At 34.0% G+C, this 11,972-nt stretch overlaps 2 protein-coding genes across 5 annotated transcripts; both read left to right on the forward strand.

The window, feature by feature from the left end:
* The first annotated feature begins 3,552 nt into the window (after positions 1–3,552).
* LOC137834528 (uncharacterized) lies at positions 3,553–5,298 on the forward strand. Its single transcript, XM_090302957.1, has 5 exons — positions 3,553–3,615; positions 3,722–3,953; positions 4,093–4,283; positions 4,367–4,460; positions 4,543–5,298. The coding sequence occupies exons 1-5, from the start codon at positions 3,553–3,555 to the stop codon at positions 5,124–5,126; spliced, it is 1,164 nt and encodes a 387-aa protein (XP_090159083.1). The 3' UTR covers positions 5,127–5,298.
* A 1,076-nt stretch (positions 5,299–6,374) lies between these two features.
* LOC137835703 (ABC transporter F family member 1) lies at positions 6,375–10,761 on the forward strand. 4 transcript variants are annotated; one of them, XM_068644317.2, is made up of 6 exons: positions 6,375–6,648; positions 6,744–6,969; positions 8,053–8,126; positions 8,206–8,416; positions 8,500–8,734; positions 9,459–10,761. In XM_068644317.2, exons 2-6 carry the CDS (start codon positions 6,760–6,762, stop codon positions 10,514–10,516), a joined length of 1,788 nt encoding a protein of 595 aa, XP_068500418.2. In that variant the 5' UTR covers positions 6,375–6,648; positions 6,744–6,759; the 3' UTR covers positions 10,517–10,761. The 4 variants fall into 4 exon arrangements, with proteins under 4 accessions (XP_068500418.2, XP_068500419.2, XP_090158305.1 ...); XM_068644318.2 differs by having other exon boundaries at positions 6,415–6,648; positions 6,751–6,969; XM_090302179.1 differs by lacking the exon at positions 8,053–8,126 and having other exon boundaries at positions 6,467–6,648; positions 8,165–8,416.
* The last annotated feature ends 1,211 nt before the right edge of the window (positions 10,762–11,972 follow it).

An 11,972-nucleotide genomic window follows, 5' to 3' on the forward strand; every position in this document is an offset into this window, starting at 1 on the left:
TGTTCGTGGCTTATGATGAGGTATACGTTTGAACATTTTAAGTTTGTTAATATTTTATATAACCTTTCATAAATTGGAAAAAGAAATAGTCACAACCTGCAAGTTGTAAAATCTCACAACTCTATGCTAGTGCCTTTTTATTCAAAAATATGATATGCCCTTGTATGGAAATCACTCTATTGATAGAAGGAATTATTAACTTCTTTGAAGGATTGAAACCTTTCAATAAAAATAAAAACAGATTTGATTGAAGTTGCGTTGAATATATATATATATATATATATATATATATATATATATATATATATATATATATATATATATATATATATATATATATATATATATGATTGTTCTACTATGTTACTTCCACAAGTGAACAACTAATTTTTTTTAGAAAATTAAAAATTGATTTTTGAGATACAACAATTATGATATGTGAATCTCATCACGATTCACTACCTTTTTAAATAAATGGAATTGATCTAGAGATAAACACAACATTTATTGTGGAATAGAAGACAAACTTCCAAAGGACAATTAACCTAGGGTATATATTTCTTCCATTCATCAAACGAAGGTCACTCATCCAAGGAAGGAAAGTAAGACAATTGAACAAAGTTGGAGAAACTTAATTTTTTACTAAGGATTTTGCATTAATATAAGTGTAATGTTGTAAAAAAAATTCACACATCTCCTAACATGTATATATGTTTTTTTTTATAAATTTATATGTAAATAAAGAATGTGAATAAATAATATATATATATATATATTATATTTTTTATTTAGTTAATAGAATGAGAAATTAGTTTAAAATTAAATTGATATCTATTTTCTTTTTTTTATAATAGTATTTTATTTTCAATTAAAAACTTATATGATTTTTTTCAATATTATTTTAAAATGGATAAATAAACTTTACAGAATTAGAAAGTGAAATTTAAATTTAATTTATCAAACAAAATATACTTCTTACAACACACAAATATCAAAACTATTTTTATAAAAATAAAATAAGAAAATTTAAATTTACTTCACCATAAATATTTTACCAATTTTTTTAAAAAAATTTAAAATAGTTTTTATGTAATTAAAATATTTTAATTAATTATAAAAGTTTTTAAATCATCAAATTTAAATTTTTAAATTTAGTGTCTAAAATATAGTTTTAGAAAAATAATTATATATTTTTTACTATTTATTACAAACTATATAAGATTTTATTTTACAATGACAAATTTTAGACAACATCATAATTAATATATATATTAAAAAAAATTATATAATAAATATATCACATTTTTATTACAAAAATAATCAAATTTTATCTATGCATAAATATATTATCTTTCAAAACAATTTTATTCATTATATTTAAGTGAATTTTTTCATATTAGTACTAAATTAAATAACATGAGAACTTTGGAATATATATTTTTTATTTGGAATTTTTTTTATCATAAATGAAATATGTTACAAAATTGTTATCTACATTATTCATATTTATTCATTTACAAAAAATTTTATATTCTAAATTTTAAGTTAAACATGGAGGGCTTTTTAGTACAAAAATAATAATATATTTTTTTTATAATTAAAATTTATAATTTTTTTATAGATGTAATAGTTGACTTCAAAATATATATATTAAAATTGTAATTATAAATGTATTACAACTGAAAATATTATTACTACTTTATATAATATTTATATTTCTTACTTACATATACAATAATGTTTTTCAAAATTAACTTATAAATTATGTATTAAGAAATTAATATAAAAATTTACAATTTTTTTACCTAAGATAACTATGATACTTTTTGACTTTTTATCAATTTTATTTCATAACTTAAACCAATTATATGTTATAATTGTATTTAACAAAAATAAATTTATTAATAGTAGTATGATACTCTATAGGTCCCTTCTTTTAACGAGTTATGAAATTTATGTGTATACAAAATATATCAACAAGTCTAATTCAACAAAGTATTTATTTAAATATGTCAATAAATATTCAGATAAAATCAAAATTAGTGCTACTTCTATAAACTTTAAATAAAAACCATAAAAACTCGTTATTAATTAATGAAATAAAGATATTTGTACTTTTGTAGTAAACATTTATAATGATTAGCATTTGTTACATTTAGAACTTATTTATTTAGAAAGTTGAATTATTGCTACTTCTATAAACTTTAAATATAAACCATAAAAACTCGTTATTAACTAATGAAATAAAGATATTTGTACTTTTGTAGTAAACATTTATAATGATTAGCATTTGTTACATTTAGAACTTATTTATTTGGAAAGTTGAATTATTAATATTATAAAATTGTTGAATTATTTATTATAATTAATATGTAATAATTTATTTGTAAATGATATTTATTCTGAGTATGTTCCAAAATCTAGACATTACATGTCAATTCATTTAAAAAACAATGATAATCCAAATTAATATATTTAATTTTGTAATATTTTTATTATAATTATTTTATAATATTATTATTATTCTAATTCAAATATGATAGGTAAAATTAGTTTCTTTTGTGTATTATAAAATTTATTTTTATTAATAATAACAATGTAAACCAAAATTATTTATTATTATTTTATCGTTATCAAATCAAATTTATATAATAAATATATTATATTTTAAAAATAAATCCTGTAAGTGGGCAAAGTACTAGTTACATATAAAAAGGAAATTTACATTCAAGAAAGAACAAAGGACTTTCTGGGAAAGAAAATAAAAATAATTTAAAGAAAGCATAACTTCCCAAAAATGAAGGAAACAAAAAGAAGAGCATGATCTTAAAGACTCAACAACTAAGAAGAAAACACAATTCATAACATCATTTCAAATTAATGCACTGAATGATATCGGATAAAAACATTAACACACATTGAATAAAATATATGTTTAGAAAATAATAACTCATAAATTCGTGATTTGACCAACTTGAATAATAGTATGTTAGAAACATGTATTCTTTTGTAGTTTTTAATTTTCTTTTAAATTACTCAATTGGTTTTGAACAATTTGTTTTTTTTTAATTAGGTTATTGTGATTATTTTTTCATAACAATAATTTGACAGAAAAGCTTAGTTAAAAATTAAATACAAGTTCAATGACTTAATTAAAAAATCATAATTTAATAATTTAATTGAAAATGATAAAATAGTTCATGAATTTACAATGAGTCTTAAAAAAATACAAATTCAAGTTGTTCTTTATCAAATAACAAGGAATATTATATATGATAACAATGATACTAATAAATTGAATAGATAGGTAATATTTGATTATATTTAAATAACAATAAAAGTTGAATGACATTAATGCTTAAAATTAATTTGAAAAAATTTATTACACATTAATTTGACATAAAATTATCCTTGTGTAACATTTAGACAATAAATGTTATTTGATATTTTTATCTACAAAATTAATTGTTAAGAAAATGATGAGATTTAAAATAGTGTGTGAGAGTGCAACTTGAGAGAGCAAAGAGGTCGAAATCCATGCAATTTTTGTTAATGGCCCAACCCAGTGCGAAAATCCGAAATTTTATTAAGAAAATAAAAAGGGAATATGCAAAGGTGGGGCCCACTGTATAAATATACGTACCTCGTATTTCTCACTCTCCACCACTGCAAAATTTCTCAGTCGATTATTGTTTCATTTTTTGCTTGTTGAATGGGTCAGGTTGAAATTCGATTGCACTCTTCTTTTCTATATACATTGTTAGATGTTAAATCTCTTCGTTTGAATTGCGCACAGAAACAGGTGAAGAAAAGCGATTATGGCCACAAGAACGAGAAAGGAAGCAAGAATGAGGAACCGCCATCGTCATACCCGACCACGGTTGTCTTCAAGATCGACATGCACTGTGACGAATGCGCTTCAAAGATCATCAAATGCCTTCACGCTTTCCGAGGTTTTCAAACTTGGACAAAAACACAAACATGTTTCGCCTCTCAAATTTTAATTAATCTTTTTCCGGTATTGTTTATTTATTTACTGTCGGTTTCTTTAATCCGACTTAACTCAAGAATTGAAATTAATTCATGTAGAAGGTGTGGAGAGTTTGAAGCCGGAGATCAGGACTGAAAGCGTCGACTCCATTAAACCAAAGGACAAGCTTTCTGGGAAGACGAAAAAGAATGTTGATATTGCCTCTCCTGTTCCGGACAAGGACAAGGAAAACAAGCCCAAAAACAACGAAAAGAAAACCAAAGACAACGAAAAGAAAACCAAAGACAAAGAGGTGTTAGTGTTATATTAATTTAAGAGCTAGTTATTATTATTTATTTTATTTTATTTTTGTGGTTTGTTGCGTTTATGTGACAGGCTCCGGTGACAACAACGTTGCTGAAGGTTCTTAATCTTTGCCCGTGCCAAGGTTGCTCCAATAGGATTCGCCGGGCAGTATTGAAGATCAAAGGTGTTTCTTTTTTCTTTTTATATTTTGGATTTAGTGTTTATTTTTGTTTGTGGTTTTGACACGTGTTGGAATGGTGTTGTAGGGGTTAAGGAAGTGAGTACTGATAGGGAGAAGGGGATGGTGATGGTGAAGGGCACAATGGACGTGACAGCTCTGGTGCAGAAGTTGTCGGAGAAGTTCAGGAAGAAGGTTGAGGTGGTTCCTGCCAAGAAGGATAAGGATAAGGATAAGGAGAAGGAGAAGGAGAAGGAGAAAGGAAAGGAGGAGAAGGAGAAGGAGAAAGGAAAGGAGAAAGGAAAGGAGGAGAAGGAGAAGGAGAAAGGAAAGGAGGAGAAGGATAAGGATAAGGAGAAGGAGAAGGAGAAGGGAAAGGAGAAGAAGGATAAGGAGAAGGAGAAGGAGAAGAAGAAGGAAAGGGAAAGTGAGAAAGAAGGTGACAAAGGAGGGAATAGTTCCACCAAGAAGAAGAAAAAGGGTGGCAATGAAGGAGATAATGATAAGGAGAACGAGGGAGATGGTAATGGCAAGGGGGAAACTGAGCAAAACAATAATCATATGGTACCTGCATGTGGTTATGGTTATGGTGAATACAACTACATGGGGCAATATTATCCCGCATCAGACATGTTCAGTGATGAAAATCCCTATGCTTGTCACATTATGTGACGAGGCTTTGAGTATTTTATGACACTCGAAGAAATGGTTTTGAGGTGATTTTATGAGCTTGGGGTACAAAAGAGTCGCTATTTTTTCTTCCACTTTTTACTTAAGATAATCCTTTCTTTGAGCTAGGTGTGGATAGCATAGAGAGAATTTTGCGATTGATAGACTTGTTTTATTGTTCAACCTATATAGACTTTGTTATTATATATTATCTAATGCAAGTGTAAATGATGAAAGGGAAGAGACTATGTCCCAATTTGGTTACTTTTTGTGTTGAATAGGTCTTAATATTGTAACAGAAAAGATACTAGTACTTTCTTACTTGTCATTTCTACCTGAATAATTTGTCCTATTCATTAACCAGTGTCATTTCCTTAGTGCCAGGTTCGTTAGTGGAGTTTGAACCTGCCACGGGAGAGTTGAGGATGTTGGACAAGAGTGGGGCTCACTCCACTGCTTCTTTCCAGCCATGCTACCAATTCTGCTACTTCCAAGTTTATTTTACACCATTTACTGTTCTTCCACTGTGCTCACTCTACAAAATTAATACAATTCCATAACTTGGGTCAGATATTTTTAACTCCCATTGTATTGCTACTGCATTGAGGCAACGAGAACAACTTTAGTCACCCAAGAAATCAGGTTTATCTTGAGATGAAGTGTTGGAGAGTTCCATTTCGTAATTTTATCATTATATGCATATTACTCAAAGTGGTAAACTATAAACCATTATAGGAGTGTACAGACTAGCCCCTCTTTTGCTTTTATCAAGGCAGAAAAGGAAGTTACTGGCCGCATCACCTTCGTTTTCAATGCATGTGCTACGTGAGGGATCATATAGTTCTTGCCATTCACTCTCGGTTTTAACCATGTGATCCCACACCACTGTGCAATTCATTGGAAAAAGAAACTAGAACCTCACTGACCAGAATAGACAACAAATATTCAAAGAATTCAAGATTCCACGTGATTATGATTTTTGTTTACTATTACAATTTGCATGGGCTCAAAATCATTTAAGGATAAGCAAAGAACAAATAATTTTTGTCTTCAATTGCATTCGATAATATACAAAGAATATTCACTCACATTTATGACACCTGTCAATGTGACTTTATAATTTTTGAAGTGTTCCACTCAAAAAATGATTCAAAAAATTGTCCGAGCAGTGGTAGGAAAATGGTCTTGGATGGTTGACATTGAGATTGAGAAAGAGTTGAATATAAGTAGTTAAAGATATAATAATGCAATGAAAGAAAGCGTCCAAAATTAAGGACTCGAAAGTATGCATGGTGGTGGAGCATTTTTCTACAACATTCTATTCAATTTATAAGAGTATGGTTGTCCTTATCAAGTCCTTCCGGAGGGGACACGTGGAAGCGTACATCACCTCCTACTCCTTCCACTGCACCCGAACGGAGTTTTGAACCCTAAGCATTGGCTTCATCAGAATTTTACACTTTCACGGTACCATCAATCCACGGTAGCACTCTGGATCTATCTTCTTCTCTCACTTTCACCAAAGGTTTGCATTTCCTCCCTCTGATTTTCGCTTTCATATTCAGTTTTGCATATTTTGTTGTTCTCTTTTGGACTTCTTACTTCATTGTTACTATTCAGAGGTTAGATATTGAAGATGGTGTCTGACGCAAGCAAGAAGAAGGCAGCACAGAAGAAGGCGGCGACGGCCGCCAAGAGAGGTGGCAAAGCGGCAGCTGCTTCTTCCAAAACGTCGTCCTCTGAGAAGCCTGCCGACAGGCTCGCCGACGGAATTGGGGAGATTCAGATTTCCGATCGAACCTGCACCGGCGTCCTCTGCTCTCATCCTCTTTCGAGGGATATTAGGGTGAGTACAGGGTGTTACACATTCACCGTGGAATACTCTGTTTTATTTTTATCTATGTTGATTACTATTATTATGTTTTGTTTGAGTTTGTCTATTTGGTGTTTCGGTTCTGCTCATTGAGGGTGAGTTTAGAATGCTTGTAGCCTTTTGACTGTTAAGGAAAAGCGTTAATTTAGTTATTGTAGCCCTCGACTGTATAATGTTGAAGAGGTTTGGTCTTGAACAAAGAATCTGGTTTCTAAATAATTGAATAATTTATTTCCTTTTTTCTTATTTGAGGATACAAATACATTTCCTTGCACCTATAGTACTTGCATAGTTATCTTGATGCCCTAAGTTACCTAAATTACCTTGGTGCCGAAGCATTTTGCTCCATGTAATATATTGATAATATTTGTCTGAAGTTATGCTGTTTTTTTTTTCTTTTTCTAGAGAGTCGCAGTCATTAATTGTTTCTTGCTCAATGTTTCCCTTTGGCTTTTTAAGAAAGATTTCCATAAAATTTATAATTGAAAATTCTTAGAAAGTACCCTACACCACAAATCTCCTTGTAATGAACTTTGATAACATCTAAGAAAATAGTCTAAATCTAACTCAATTCATTTCTTCATATATTGTAATTTGGTCATTTTATCTGAGGATGTCGAATCTCTAACAAAAATATTTTGCCTTACTTTTTTGTATGCGTATACTTCATTCTTCCCTGGAAATAGAAAAGTGGTAGGAGAATAATCTGTGCAAAACTTTAATTTTTAATACATGTTTTCAATACCTGCAATAGTTAAGTTCTCTAAAATGGGGTAGACATTCCCAGTTTAGCGGATCTTTTGGCTTATTTTTGCTCGCATGAGTGCCTAGCCAAACAATTGGGTTTGTAGCATGGGCATTCTACCATGTTGTGCCTTGGTCAAAAACTTGGTTCTCATTCATGATTGTAACAAAATACTCTCCAATAACTAATTCTTTTAGGAAGGTTAATACAGTAATCTTATGCACTAAAAATAATATTGTCTTAAGTGTAGTTAGTTGCTTACACCATTACAATGATCATTATTGATTGACGTATTTATGCTGTAATTACAGATAGAATCTCTCTCAGTTACTTTCCATGGACATGATTTGATAGTTGATTCTGAATTGGAGCTAAATTATGGAAGGTTGGTCATCCTTACTATTTTGTTCTCCTTTTTGTTAGGATGCTGTGAAGTGACTATGTTTACCGTATATTCCTTTCAGACGTTACGGTTTGCTTGGATTAAATGGTTGTGGAAAATCTACCCTTCTTACGGCAATAGGTTGTCGAGAGCTACCTATTCCAGATCACATGGATATTTATCACCTTAGCAGAGAAATTGAAGCCTCTGACATGTCTGCATTGGAGGCTGTCATAAGCTGTGATGAGGAAAGGTTGAAATTGGAGAAAGAAGCCGAAGCTTTGGCAGCTCAGGTATGTTTAGTAGTATAGAATCTGTTTTGCTCCACATTTTGTGTTTTGGGATCACTGGCTCACTCAATTGATTTTGGGTCCAGGATGATGGGGGTGGCGAAACTCTTGAACGTATTTATGAACGATTGGATGCCTTAGATGCATCAACAGCAGAAAAGCGTGCCGCTGAAATTTTATTTGGTCTTGGTTTCAACAAGCAGATGCAGGCAAAGAAGACCCGTGATTTTTCTGGTGGCTGGAGAATGAGGATAGCTTTAGCTCGAGCTCTATTTATGAACCCAACCATTCTTTTACTTGATGAACCAACCAATCACCTCGGTATCATCCCTCCTTCCTAGATAAAATATGTTTTTTGTGGCTTAATACTCATATTACTTGCCATGTTTTATGTATTGACTTTCACGTGACTGGTGTGATGATTTTCTATCCTGAATCATTTGTGATTTTAAGTGGCTGCAGATTCTTTTATCTATTTTATAAATTATGTCCATCAAATAGAAGTCCTGAATTTGTTGAATCCTCCTGGTTTACCCGGGGCTAGGCCTCTGAGTATAGTTTTTATTTTTCAGAGCATTTTTTGTTTGGTGCCTGCTTTAGAGTACGAAAAAAGGATTGCCGTAGCATTACTGCTTCAGGGTAGGATAATATATCACTAGATGCTTGATATCCATCCACATGGTTGATTTTGTGAATGCCAGATCCATTTGTTTTCACTCTTAAATGTCAATCAAATTTCATTGATCTTTCGTAAAATTATATTATATTATATTTTACTTGAGAAATTGTCGACCCTTTGCGCTGCATTATCATTTTATTTTATGGTGGTTGTATAATTGTATTTCTGCTAATGCAACTGATACAATACAATCTTAACCACATCCATTATTGATGTTATTTTTCTTGAACTCTCAAATTAGATTAAATTTATTTGTTTTATATGTGAGATGTTATTGCTTTTGTTTTTTAGTTACACTGTGAGTATGTTTCACCTCTGGTCCTGGAACAATTGCTGATTCATAGGTTTTTAAAAATATATTTGCAGATTTGGAGGCTTGTGTGTGGCTAGAAGAGAATTTGAAAAAGTTTGACCGCATTCTGGTTGTGGTTTCACACTCCCAGGATTTCCTTAATGGTATCTGCACAAATATCATCCACATGCAAAACAAGAAGCTGAAGCTCTATACTGGTAATTATGATCAATATGTTCAGACACGTGCTGAGCTTGAAGAGAACCAGATGAAGCAGTACAAATGGGAGCAGGAGCAAATTGCCTCTATGAAGGAATATATAGCTCGATTTGGTCATGGATCAGCAAAACTTGCACGCCAAGCCCAGAGTAAAGAGAAAACTCTTGCAAAAATGGAGCGGGGTGGACTCACAGAGAAGGTGGTAAGAGACAGAATTTTGGTATTCCGCTTTGTTGATGTGGGAAAACTCCCCCCCCCTGTCCTCCAATTTGTTGAGGTGACATTTGGTTACACTCCTGATAATCTGATCTATAAGAACCTTGACTTTGGGGTTGATTTAGACTCTAGAATTGCTCTGGTTGGACCCAATGGAGCCGGGAAGAGTACGTTACTGAAGCTAATGACTGGCGATCTGGTACCTGTAGACGGCATGGTTCGACGCCACAATCACCTTCGAATTGCACAATTTCACCAGCACTTGGCTGAAAAGTTAGACTTGGAATTATCTGCTCTCCAGTTTATGATAAAAGAGTACCCTGGAAATGAGGAGGAGAGGATGAGAGCAGCTATTGGTAAATTTGGACTGTCGGGTAAAGCGCAGGTGATGCCGATGAAGAATTTATCTGACGGGCAGAGGAGCCGCGTGATATTCGCATGGCTAGCTTATAGACAACCTCACTTGCTACTTCTGGATGAGCCAACCAACCATTTAGATATTGAAACAATTGACTCATTGGCTGAGGCATTGAATGAATGGGACGGTGGCATGGTGCTTGTTAGTCATGATTTTAGGCTCATAAATCAAGTGGCCCACGAGATATGGGTGTGCGCTGATCAAGCTGTGACCAGATGGGAAGGTGACATTATGGATTTTAAGGAACACTTAAGATCCAAGGCAGCTTTGTCTGACTGAACAAAATTGTTCATGTGTTTATATTACAACCTGTGCCTTAAATGGCACAGAAAAGGTTTAGAAATCATGGTTGCTGACCATCATACATAACAGGGACGGTAGACGTAATACATATTTCTATACGAATCTGCTATCCGAATCTGCTAGTGCGCAGCTTATGTTATGAATGATATGTTGTATCGTGAGTGTATAACATTCATCATTTATGACAAGGGTGTGAAAAAAATTCAAATTACAAAATCCAATCCATAATTATTCAAATCCATATTAGTTTTAATCCATTTAAATGGATTTATCTCAAATCCAAATTCTTATTTTTGGATTTTAAATCCAATCCATTTAATTGGATATCTATTAGATATAGATTAGATGCATTTTTTGATTATCCAAATTGTATTTTGGGTTGGATTTTGACTTGGTTCGATCCAGGTTGAGCCAAGACAATTCGGGCCTAGGTTGAGCAAAGTCGGCCCAAGTCCACGTCGAGCTGAGTCATCCAGGTCCAAGTCGAATCGAGTCGGTATGAGCCAAAGTCGAGACAAGTCATTTCGGGCCAAAGTCGAACCGAGTCAACCTTGGGCAAAGTCGAGTTGAGTGGTCGATATTGAGTCGACCCGAGTCGGCCGGGGCCTATATTGAGTCGAGTTGGCCCATACCAATGTCTAGTCGAGCCGGTCTAGACCCATGTCGAGCTGAGTCTTTCGGGTTCGATATTGAGTCGAGCGGGTCCGGGCTGATATCCAGACGATAAAGCCAAGTCTAATGTCAACCCGAGCGGGCCTAGGCCGATGTAGAGTCGAGTAGGTCCAGGTCGATGTCGATGTCGAGCCGAGCCGATACTAAGTCGAGCGGGCCCGATGGCGAGTCGAGTAGGCCCGAGCGAATGTCGAGCCGAGCGGGCCCGAGCCCATGTCGAGACGAGTGGGCCCAAGCCAATGTTGAGTCTAGCAGTCCCAGGCCAAATTCAAGTCGAGCAAGGTTGGAAGTCGTTTAGGCCCAGGCCGATTTTGAGTTGCCCGGGCCCATGTCAAGCCGAGCGGGCCCGGACAAAGGTCAAGACGAGTGGGCCCGAACCGATGTCGAGCCGAGCGAGCCCAGACCAATTTTGAATCATTCAGGCTCGGGCCGATGTCAAGTTGAGTGGGCCCAGGCTTAGGTCAAGTCGTTCGGATCGTGGCCGATGTCGAGTCGTCCAGATTAAGGCCGATGTCGAGTCATCCGGGCCCGTGCCGATGTCGAGTCGAGCGGGCCTGTGCCGATGTTGAGTCGAGCGGGCTAGGGTCGTTGTCAAGCCGAACGGTCGGGCCGATGACGAGTCATCCGGGCCCAAGCCGATGTCGAGTTGTTCGGGCCTGTACCGATGTCAAGTCGTCTGGGTTCAGGCCGATGTCGAGCTGAGTGGGCCCAGGTCGATTTCGAATCATTCGGGCCCGAGCTGATGTTGAGTCGAGCGGGC

This window comes from Phaseolus vulgaris, chromosome 5, assembly GCF_051622355.1.
Source record: "Phaseolus vulgaris cultivar YP4 chromosome 5, ASM5162235v1, whole genome shotgun sequence".
NCBI classification, from domain to species: Eukaryota; Viridiplantae; Streptophyta; class Magnoliopsida; order Fabales; family Fabaceae; genus Phaseolus; species Phaseolus vulgaris.

What these genes read in the sequence shown, in the direction of transcription:
- LOC137834528 (XM_090302957.1), top strand. Translation starts at nt 3,553, where the DNA reads ATGGCCCAACCCAGTGCGAAAATCCGAAATTTTATTAAGAAAATAAAA. An exon ending in TAAAAAGGGAATATGCAAAG is followed by an intron (nt 3,616 to 3,721) that starts GTGGGGCCCACT and finishes TGAATGGGTCAG; the next exon opens with GTTGAAATTCGATTGCACTC. An exon ending in ATGCCTTCACGCTTTCCGAG is followed by an intron (nt 3,954 to 4,092) that starts GTTTTCAAACTT and finishes TTCATGTAGAAG; the next exon opens with GTGTGGAGAGTTTGAAGCCG.
- LOC137835703 (XM_068644317.2), top strand. Translation starts at nt 6,760, where the DNA reads ATGGTGTCTGACGCAAGCAAGAAGAAGGCAGCACAGAAGAAGGCGGCG. An exon ending in CTCTTTCGAGGGATATTAGG is followed by an intron (nt 6,970 to 8,052) that starts GTGAGTACAGGG and finishes CTGTAATTACAG; the next exon opens with ATAGAATCTCTCTCAGTTAC. An exon ending in TGAACCAACCAATCACCTCG is followed by an intron (nt 8,735 to 9,458) that starts GTATCATCCCTC and finishes ATATATTTGCAG; the next exon opens with ATTTGGAGGCTTGTGTGTGG.